General features: G+C 36.8%; 1 protein-coding gene across 1 annotated transcript in view; it reads left to right on the forward strand.

The window, feature by feature from the left end:
- The window catches only part of ZNF385D (zinc finger protein 385D), a 561594-nt gene that overhangs the window by 386235 nt on the left and 163416 nt on the right, over positions 1-11943 (forward strand). Inside the window, exon 4 of the mRNA XM_006851632.1 lies at positions 8951-9113. Within this exon, the coding sequence (XP_006851695.1) occupies positions 8951-9113 (163 nt within the window). The remainder of the gene's footprint in view (positions 1-8950; positions 9114-11943) is intronic.

Here is an 11943-nt window from a genome sequence, read left to right on the forward strand (position 1 = left end):
GGAAATTCCTCAACATAATTAAGGGCATATATACAAAACCAACAGACTACATACTCACAATGGAGAGAAATTGAAAGCCTTCCCTCTGTGAACTGGAACAAGACAAGGATGCCCTTTGTTGCCAGTCATATTCAATATTGTATTGGAAGTCTTAGCAAGAGCTACATGGCAAGCCAGGGAAATTAAAGTCATCCAAATTGGCAAAGAAGAATAAAACTCTCTCTATTTGAAGACAACATGATACTATACATAGAAAAACCCCAAAGACTCAATACAAAAGCTATTAGACCTCATTGGAAGATTCAACTAAGTGGCAGGATATAAGATCAACATACAAAAATCAGTTGAATTGCTCTATACCAAAAACAACAGAGCTAAATAGGACATTAGTAAAGCAATGCTATTTATAATAGCTGCCCAAATGATGAAATATCTAGGAATAAATGTAACCAGAGATACAAAGGACCTATACACAGAAAACTACAAAACACTACTGCAAAAAACCAAAAGAGACCTACAAAAATAGAAGAATGTACCATGCTCCTGGTTAGGAAGATTTAACATTGTGAAAATGTCAATACAATTTACACATAATACAATTTACACATAATACAATCCCAATCCACATTCCATTACATTCTTCAAAGAGATGGAAAAACAATAAGAAACTTTATTTGGAAAGGAAAGAGACTCAGGATAAGCAAAGCACTGCTTTAAGAAGAAGAATAAGGTTGAAACCCTATCACACCCTGACTTCAAAATCTATTACATGGCTGCAGTGGTAAAAACAGCTTGGTACTGTTACACAACGAATGATACAGTGATCAATGGAACAGAATCGAGAATCCTGAAATTAATCCATCCACATACAGCCAACTGATTTTTAAAAAGTAACTAAATATATCACATGGGGAAGGGATAGTCTTTTCAGCAGATGGTGCTGACAGACTAGAAAGTGATATGCAAAAGATTGAAACAAGACCTTTACCTCAAACCTTATACAAATACCAACTTAGCATGAACTGAAGACCTAAATGTGAATCCCAAAATTATGAATGCCATCAATGAAAAAATAGGGACAAATGTGAGGGCACTGATTCAGTGAATACAAAGAATACCAAATATTTTGAAAACTACACAAACAAAAGTAGACAAAATAGGTAATTGAGACATCCTATAAATTAAAAATGTATGTGCATCTAAAGACTTCACCAGAAGAGTAAAATGGAACCCATAGTATGGGAAAAATCTTTTGCAATGACACATTGGACAAGGGGACTCATTTCTAAAATATATAGGAAACTACAACACCTCTACAAGAAAAAGACACAAACCCAATTGAAAAATGTGCAAAGGATATGAACAGACACTTCACCAAGGAGGAGATCTGAGCAGCCAACAAACATATGAAGAAATGTTCATGATCACTAGCCATTAGAGAGAAACAAATCAAAACAACAATGAGATATCATCTCACTCCTGCAATAACAGCAAAGATCAAATAAGTAGAGGACAACAAATTTTGGTGAGAATGTAGAGAGACTAGAATGCTCCTGCATTACTGTTAGGATTGCAAAATGGTTCAACCTCTCTGGAAAGCAATATGGCAGTTCCTCAGAAGGTTGGAAATAGAAATACCTTATGATCCATCAATTCCTTTACTTGGTATTTACCGCAAAGAAATATGAGCCATAACACAAGTAGATATATGTACACCAATGTTCATAGCAGCACTATTTACAATAGCAAAAAGATGGAGACAGTCTAAGTGCCCATCAATTGAAGAATGGATAAACAGACTGTGGTACATACACACAATGGAATATTATGCTATCTTGAAAAACAACAAGGAAGCTGTAATCTATCACATAACATGGATGAACCTTGAGGACATTATGTTGAGTGGAATTAGTCAGTCACAAAAGGAGAAATACTGCATAGAACCACTATTATAAAAGACTGGGGGGAAAAAAACATACTAAAGGGGTGGAGGTATTCTTTGTTGGTTACCGGGATGTTGCAGGTGAGATGAGGGGAGGGAGGGGAAGGTTAAGCATAGAGTAGGGAATAGAAACAGGACAGTTTGGGTACTAGAGAGAGGGGAAATACACAAGATGGGGGAGGGGAATGGAAGAACAAGGTGGATGGGAAAACAATTAGGTTTGCATGGGCTAAGTGGGACAGAGGTAAATTATGATGTATGCACAACCTTGGAACAACAGGGCTCTGGGATACAGGGATTGAGAAATGGCTGGAATGTGCAAAATGGGGGAAATGATATTAAGATGCTTGGCTGTCTTTTGAATCTTGGTTTCCCTTGTATACCATTATAAAATAGACACTTGAAGGGGAGAGAAATGAATTGTGAAAAATATCACCATAGAAAGCTTGTAAGTCCTTCTTCTGCCTATAACTGATTGGAATACCTAAAATGGGGATACAACGTGCCCAATGAAGGAGGCTTTATGCAGAGCCTCTGCATTACATAAGACCGTAGGTGGAATCCTGAACTCCGTCCAGAATCTTCTGAGGTGGGAAATTTCCACTGGAAAGGACAAACAGAGCAGACTGGAGCAGCTAGAAAAACAAGATTCTTCTTGAAACAAAGACCGACGGGAAAAATACAAAACAATAACAGCAGTCCAACTGAATACTACAAGAACAAGCAAGTTGCTTACCCAAGAACTATCAAGGCAAGTAGTCAGGTCCTCTCAATGTAAACCCCCTTCCAAGACTGAGACTCAAGGTGAATGTATCAGTAGACACATACTGTGACTGGTGACTACCTTTGTAACCAATAAGGAGAAGTGAGGGAAAAACAGCAATGAAGCTGCAAGCTAAGTCTAACCACATTCAACAGATTCCTGTGAACCTGGGTGGAGACCTGGTTGTACAGCAATTTGGCAAGACCTGGGGCCTCCATGGCCCAGAGTCAGTGACATAGCCACAAGAGAACTAAGTGGAGAATGAAGCATCCAGCTGATAAGGATAGAGAGCCATATGCACAAGAATACCCACAATTGCAGATAAACCCACTTGACCTGGCTAATGGCCAGATGATCAGAGGTCAACTAGAAGAAGAAAGAAGAGGAAAAAAAGAGTAATCTGATACAATTTGATGAACTTGACTTACACCTATGGATATAGTAGCACAAAAGACGGAACAAATCTTTACAGCGAGGATCATTGCCACCCCTCGATACACAGGGCAGACAGGGATGGGCAACTTGGACATTGCCTACCCAAAATGGGTTGAGGGTGGGTACAAAGGCAAGAAAGGACTGGCTTACAAGCTTTCAAGAGGGAGCCTAGATCCAGAGGCTAGGAAGGTAGAATCTCCAATAAGTAGTATCTAAATCTGTATGGGTGGGACTGATGAAAGGAGACGGGGATCTCACTCATGTGGTACAATAGTGAATAATTACTATCAGGACTGTAAGGGTTTAAATATAAGGGTAGACATTTTGTAGCAAAAGGAGGGGAGTGGTTGAATTTGCAGTCCAGGATCAGAGGGGCCTTGGGAACATCAAGGGAGAAGAGCAGAGTACAGGACCCTAACCAGTGAAACAGTGATGCCAGAGATGGAAGTAGAGATGATGACGTGGAGAGATGTAGTGGCTGGGAACTCTAGACCCAAAGAGGGAGAGGGTCTGTGTCCTGATGACCAGGGGGCATGTTTGCGGGGTATACCCTTTGTTTGGTTGATGATGCATGGAGGGGGTTGTAATTATGGCAATGAAACGATACACAATAGGTTGGATGTAAAGCTAATGTTCTCCCATGTAATCTATCACATAATTCACAATAAAACATTTAAAGAAAAAATAACCTAGACATGGCAAATGCACAGTTAGTTTAATGAAAATAAAATAGTGGGTTAAATACTTTTTTAAAAATTTTATCCTCTAGACGACTCTACATTGGGTTTTGAGGAGTAGCTGGTAGGTTTTAACTGCCAGCCTTGCTGTTAGCAGTCAAATTCTTATCCTATAATACCATACTTTATTATATAATAAAGTTGTGATCATTGTAACAAATGGCTTGACTGCTGCTTACTTATTGTAGAGTTAAGGATTACTCCAGGTTCACAAAGTAGATCACAGCAGAGCATGAAATATCCATGGAAAACTAATGGGGACAGAGATCAGGCTGCACCAATAATTCGCTTGGAGACAAAAGGAAAAATCTTGAAAAAGAAAATTGCAATGACTTGGAAGCATGTTCATATGGATGTTTGAATTGTAAACTGACTTCCAAATTTGATTTGCTGTTTTTTTGTTTATCTGTCTTAGAAGTTTCGAAGTTTTAGCTATATATGAATCCACCTGTGTTATATGTGGTTTGTCTTTTAGGAAGCAAATATCTGATGATTTTTCTTAGGTAAGATACGTTACTCAAAGATAATCTAGATATGTGTAAATGTTCAATCTTCAAATGATTTTTAAAATCCTGGTTCTGAAACTTCAGCATGTAGCAAAATCACCTGGAGGGCTTTTTAAAACAAAGATTACTGAGTTTCTGTTTAAGTAGGTCTGAGGTGGAAGTTGAGAATTTGCATTTACAAGTTCCCAGTTGCTGCTGATCTGGGGAAGGGGGCACACTTTGAGAACTATTACTTTAAAGAAATGGTAAAAGAAGCTGAGAGTACAAAATAGAGTTGAGAAAAAGTAAGGACTTGAAAATCATCTACTTGTGTATACAAAATGATATTCAAAATATTTTAACAAACCATTTGTCATAGACACTGACCAATTAGAATGCACACTGGTACTAACCCATATCGCTGGACCTGTGCATGCTTCCTCAGTATTAGGCTTGAGTGGGTGACATTAAAACAATTGTAGAAAGGTAGGTTAAAGGTACAAAGGTAGGTTAAAAAAAAATGTGACTTTCTTTCTGGAATCATTTTTCATTAGTTTTCAAAATACACATCTAAATTCTGATAGAAATTAGGATATCCTGTATCATCTTGTGACTTCTGGTGTGGTGTTGTAGGATCAGCGCTATACTACAAATTATAAGATTGGAACTTCAAAACCACCAATTGCTCCTAGGAAACCCTATATAGGGTTGCTATGAATTGGAACCAACTCAACGGTATTCAACAACAACAAAATACTATGCTCTATCAGTATATTTTCTTTTCTCTTCAAAATAACAACCTATGCTATAATAAAAAATTGGAAAATTGTATTAAAAGAGCTTTCCCTTCAAGTGTTACCTTTAATAATAGTCATTATTTTTCTTTTTCTCATGTCACATGCTAATATGGAATTGTTAATTTTGTTGTAATAAGAATTGAAGATGTGAGAAAATTACATGAACATCAAAAAATAACAAAGACAACGTGTTGTGTCAGTGAAGTTTAATTGGTTGTGATAATCAGATATATATGTTTACAATACAGTCTTTACTTTTAAAAAAGCAGATTCATTCATTTTATGTAAAAATATCAAGTAAAATTATACAAGGTATTGGTACTGAGGAAGCAAAATGATCTAAGTGTTCAATTTTTAGGAAGTTTATCTGGATAATAGTGACTTACATATCTCCTTATTTAAAGTAGGGAAAGTGTGTTTGTGTGTATGTATTTCAAAGAATGATCCTCCTCCTTCCCAATTATCAACCATGTAATAATTAGTTTTACATGGTTAGGAATTTCGATTGCATTTAAACTGGTTGTGTTTTTGAAATATTATAGATAAAATTTGAAGAATGCCTGGCTATTGATAACTCAGATCTGTGATGATACCATATAAGTGAATTATTCTGTTTTACAGGAATATGTGTGCATATCTTTAATGTAAGCACTTGCCTCTGGGCAATGCTTGTTAGATTTCTAGCTGTCAACTACTATTGCAAGATTAGTAGTAGTGATAGCCCACCTATTATATAAATGTTAATTATTAATGTCCACTTTTAAATTTTTCTGCTGACTTATACTTCACCTGACTCTTAGTTTTAAAATATGGAATTCTAAAGGATACTGTAATAAAGTATTATGGTTACATATTTAACCTTGAAATCATTTCTGTGAATAAGAATTGCTCACCAGTATCTGATAGTGCCTAGATTTCTGGGAATGACTTGACCCAGAGACAGGCTGATACATGTTGTGAAACAACCTTAAGGGGAGTGTGGTGTTTAGTTATATCCTGCTGCCTCGCTGCCCAGAGAGAGATTTCTGGCCAACTGCTGCTTTTTCAAAGTCTCCCAGCAGTATCCCTCCTTATTGTTACTTTGCCTACACTCACAAAAAGATTAAATGCATCTGTAAAATCTGTTCAGCCCATTGAAATTATCTAAAGGACTAATGGGAGCTGGCTGCATTTTCTTTCTTTATACAAGTCCTGCTCTCCTCTGTCAAGATGGATCTTGAGTTATAGGATCAAAATGCATAAATTGGAGTCTCTGGGTGATGAATATAGTCATCTGCTAACAAAAATGTTGGAGGTATGAGTCAGAAGAAAGTCCTGGCGGTCTACATCTGGAAAATCAGCCATGGAAAATGCTATGGCAATTCTACTCTGACATACACAGGGTTGCCACGTGTAGGAACAACCTCAATGGCAACTGATTTTTTTTTTATTTTTTTTTTTTACTGGTTTGTGCATACACAAGAAAAACTCAGAATAGAAACTCTTTGGTGAAGCGAAAGACAGTACAATCAATTCTAGAAATATTAAATCTATGTTGACAACATTGCAAATTTAACTACCTAGGTTTCCACCCTAACACACATTCCTTACACAATCACAACCACATCCATCTCCTCTTCTACCATCACCACCGTTCCACTCTATCATTTCCCCCAAATCCTACATGCCTACGTCTCACTGTAGTGCTTTGGAAACTAATATCATTTATGTGTTTTTAATTTTTCAGGAAGGTATAGTTATTACCCTTGTTTCTAATGGATAATTTGCAATTCAAATAATCAACAGGGACTGTTATTCAATGAAAAATAAAAAAAATTCTGCATGCTTGTTTTGTTTTGTCTGTTTTTTTAAGATATCAAGTGTCTCAACTGAGAGCTCACCAAATTTTGGTCATTTTGTCCCTCCCCTTTCCCATCACCTCTCTGAGCCATGTCATTTGCTGGAGGTTACTGGCTTAGGTCTAGCTGTATAGAACATAGTGTTTTTGTGTGTGTACTCTCTTAACTTGCTGGGCTCTTTTAGAGTAAGTATTTTAATTTAAAAAGTAGTGTCATCCATCTGGTTCATATGATTGAGAAGTATGTTTGCCAGGAATCTTAAAATCATACGTTTTAGAGGTATAAATGGAGATAGTACTTTTAATCTAAAGCCTGTCTTAAAATCTATATTGTATATAGAGCAGTTTGTCCTTTTTGGGGGGTAGAGGTCCTGGCAACAGGAAATGTGGGACTTTGTTTTTAGGGAGTTTATGTAGTCAGTTGGCAATGAAAGATAACCCGCTATATTGTGATTTAGTTGAATAAAGCATATTGTTCTCAGAAGATAAGACCAAAGGACTTGATTTACTCCAAAGCAATACTAAATGGGAAAAAAGGGACAAAAATATGCCTATTAAAGTGACATTCTCCATATACAATCAAGCCAAGTCAATCTATCACTGGTTCTTCAATTAACTGCAGCATGTTTTAACTTCATATTTTGGCTCACACGATGTCTTTTGATGTTTTATGTTGTTTGAAACTTGTAACTGATGCATGAGTGTGCTCTCTGTTCAAACTGTTTCTAATAAATAATTTCCTTGTCCAGTGTTCTTTCAATAAGGGTACCTGGCCTTTGAGGATATCTTGTCAGAATGATGCAAATGAAGATGTGAATTTTCTATTTATCTATTTATTAAACTGTATTATACTGCAACATCACACCCCCCACAGATATTGTGACAAGGAGAACAATGTGATAATTATTGTTCTGGCAAAATGGAACATTTAGTTTAAATAAGCAATGGGAAGTGATGAGGATTCTGACAAGAATAGTCATGCAGCAATATTTCTTCTTTGTAAGGTAATATATTTTTTTAAGCTTTTGCATAGGAAAACCTATTGATTTAAAAATCTCCTTAAAGCTTTCCATAAAGGCATTTCCCCCAAGTAAATATGCATTAATAAATCTGTAAGAAGAAATTTTTCCATCTCATTGAAACCTCTTTCTAGTACCAGAAAAAATAGTGTTAGGAAAATGTATATCACTGTTAAACAAACAGAAAAATCTCTGAACAGGAAAATCATTGCATTGGATCCATTAAGTAATCAAAGTATATGGACCAGGACAGAGGACCTGGACATGAAAGAGCCACATGTTGAAAGATGACACTACCTTGAATGTCTTAGACAACCATCTGTAGCAGTAAAGATTAGGAAAGCACCAAAAAGTACCCGATTCCATGTGCTCCATATTTGGATTTAGGCAGCGCATTAGCCTTTGAACCCTCAAACATCAATCCCAGTCTCCAGGGTGCCCACTTCCCTTGTTATGTGTGAGTCCTTCCTTGCAGACTCTTACTGGGTACTGGATTCATAAGACACACGGAAGAAAGAGAAAACACATTTCCCAAGCCCAAGAATTTGAGATCTACTCTTTTCTAGGGTCCTTATTAATTTGGGGAGCCCAACATCTTCTGTGGTGTAGCAAAGACAACCTAGGTGTAAATGGTTCTTTCATTCTTTTCTTTTTATAAATTTTAATTACATGCCACAAAAAAAATGTTGATGAGTTAATGTTTAGCCACATTTCTCCTAAGAGTAACAATTGGATATTTGTTCCATCCTGATATTTAAAACTTGATTCACATTGCTTTCTAGCATCATTCTAAATAGAACCCCATTGTTTGGTCATGGCCAAAATTAACTTGAATGGTACCTGTTATTGAAAGGGAGTCTGTATTTGCAGTAATACAGAGAATGCCAGTTTAGAAATGAGCCTGATTGCATGGTTCATTTTGTTCTCCTTTGTAGAGCCAGGCTGCGGCCCACTACAAAGGCACGAAACATGCCAAGAAGCTCAAAGCACTGGAAGCCATGAAAAATAAGCAGAAATCTGTAACTGCCAAGGACAGCGCAAAGACTACCTTCACCTCCATCACTACCAATACCATCAATACCAGCTCTGACAAAACAGGTTAAGCGATGATCTTTGTTGTTGTTGTTGTCATCATCATTGTTGTTTGGGGGTTCCCTCCCTTGTCTAACCCCATGTCTATTTACTTATGTGCCCGCCACATAGATTCACGCTTGACCCATTTTCCTGTGTGACAATAATTGTTAACCCTCAGTTTTCCTATACCCTTAAGAGATTACAGTAATTACCAGTTATATTGTAGATTTTGCACTTTGAAAGTCTTGTGGCTGTTTAAGAGGAACGTAGTAGTCATAAAGCACTGGGAGCTATGTCTACCATATATTTTTTTAAAAGTAAACCTTTCAGTATGTACTATTTGTGTCTTATATGCAAGCACCTTAGTTTACACCTTAATGGCAGATTTGATTCAATCGTAAATACCCAGCAAAATATGCCAAGTGAATCATGGAGGCTCTAATGAAGGCATTATTACTGGCAGGCATTATGCTCGTAAATTGCAAGCATCACATTGTTTTAAATAGTGGCTGAGTGACTCTGGGCTGGTTATGACTGGCTAACCTTTCCTCTGCATACACAGGTAAGTGTTATTGATACCAATTATTCTCTTCAGCAGAGTCTTTGCAGTGAAATAATAGCCTCTGAACGGCCCCATGGGACAGTTTCTGCAAACAGCCAACTTAATTCATGGCAGGGGAAGTCAATGGGGTTTCTGAAGCTGGCATTTTAAAATATAAGACTACTGTTCTTCATATTGTATCCAGAAGGAAGACCTGTGTGATTTATGGATGTGTCTTTAATAAATCACATCCTAGCGCAAGAACCAGTACATGCCAGTTGTTTTCCTGTCAGCATGGCAATGGTGAGGAAGTATTTATATTGTCATGAATGGGAAAACACTAGCCAGAAAAGATCTTCAGATCATGACTGGTGAAAATGTAGACTGCTACACAGTGAACACATAGAGCAGATTAATATGGCTTTATTGCACATGGCAGCATCCATTAGACAAGGATCTGTCCCTCCAAGGGTTCCGGTTAATGTTTTATTATTTGTTACTCTGACACAGGTAATGCTGCTTTCTCTAAAGTCCTATAGTATGTTTTACAAACTTTTCCCAGGCCCCATATCTCATGGTATTATTGGTAGATGTTTACATGTCCTCTACCCAGAAAACACTGAGAGTTGGCCTATATTTATCATCTTTGAATCCTCACACTGGCCTGATATGGTGTAGGTGTTTGAGTAAAATGACTGTTTGAATAACTAAATATTCTCTCAAATCGCTAATTTTCTGATTCCTCTGCATTTGTGGGTATTCTGGTGTGGTGCGGTGGATTAATGCTCTGGACTGCAAAGTCAGTTTGAACCGCAAGGTCAGCAGTTCAAGTTCACCAATTGCTCCTCGGAAACCCTTTATATAGGGTCGCTGTTGGTCACAACTGATGTGAAGGCACTTAACAACAACAACAACCACATTAGTGACACTACCTATTAAGGGGGAAACCAACAAGTACTTGTCATATTCATTTCTTTGATACCTAGAATGACAGCTGGATTATCCCACTTTATTGATTTAGATATTTCACTTAGATAATGTTTTCAAATTTCAGTATATCTTAGCATATATCAGACCTTTATTTCTGTTTATACTGAAATAAAACTAATTATGCACACACACACAAGGAGCTTCAAAAAGCTCATGGAAAAATAGAATAAAAAGATAATGAAATTTTTTCATGAACATTTTGAAGGCCCATATTTGTGTGCGTTTTTGTGTGTGTTAATTTTGAAGGTAAGTAAAAAAGTGTTACTACTAGAATTCTAATTCTTACATTCGTGAGATTATTTCAAACAAAATGTGTTTAAATATGTCTCGGCCAACAATGGACGACTTTAGACAAGTAATTCACTTGTTTTAGTCTTGATAGATTGCCTTTAAAAAATAAAGGTTCGATGAAAGTAGTGGCTTTTTAGGGGATCTACTGGGCCAGTTAAATTTGAGACAGAGACGTAAACTCAGAAGGTTATGGTGACTGTTTGGTTTTTTGGTTATTTTTTGAGATTCCAGAAAGGTCACCTTGATATGATAGATTTTCTCAAAGTACACATGATGACCATCATCTTACGATGAAGATGTTTTAAGAAAATTGAAAACTGCACCAGTATTTAAAAAAAAGATCAGGAAAGCTTTGCCATGGCAGCTTTCCCCTGCTAGTGACAATGCACATGCCTGTTCTTTGAGCATATCAAAGACTGTTCTAGCATAATTTCATTGGGAAATCTTACCCCGTCTATTCTACAGTACTGAACTTTCCCTTTCAGACTTCTTTTTGTTCACCACATACAAAGATCATTTGAAAGGAATAGTATATGAATCCCTCAAGGATACCAAAACTGTCATTTTTATGTGGTATATATTGCAGAACATAGAATTCTTCAGAAAGGGTTAAAAAGATGAAAACCTCCATTCAGTTGTATCTAGACGTAAATGGAGATTAATTAAGCAGAGAAACAGTAGCTTTACATTTTGATTCTTATGCTTCAAAAATATTTCTGTGACTGTGGAGTCCTGCTGTGGCACTATAGAATAAGAACGGGATTGTTAACCACAAGGCTGGTGGTTCAAACCAACTAGACTCTCCTTGGAAACCCTATACAGGGTCACTATGAGTCAGAACTTACTTGATGGCATTTAATAACAACAATCATAAATATGTACCAATATTTGTTGACGTACCTTTGTATATTACATTATATATACACACCATGTTATGTTCATCAGTATTGTGACTAATGCTTCAATGGAGATTCTTTTATGTGTGGTTGTTTGAGTAACTGCATTTTGGGGGGCTGTTGTATATCTAGGAAT

This window comes from Chrysochloris asiatica, unplaced genomic scaffold, assembly GCF_000296735.1.
Source record: "Chrysochloris asiatica unplaced genomic scaffold, ChrAsi1.0 scaffold00030, whole genome shotgun sequence".
Classification (NCBI taxonomy): domain Eukaryota; kingdom Metazoa; phylum Chordata; class Mammalia; order Afrosoricida; family Chrysochloridae; genus Chrysochloris; species Chrysochloris asiatica.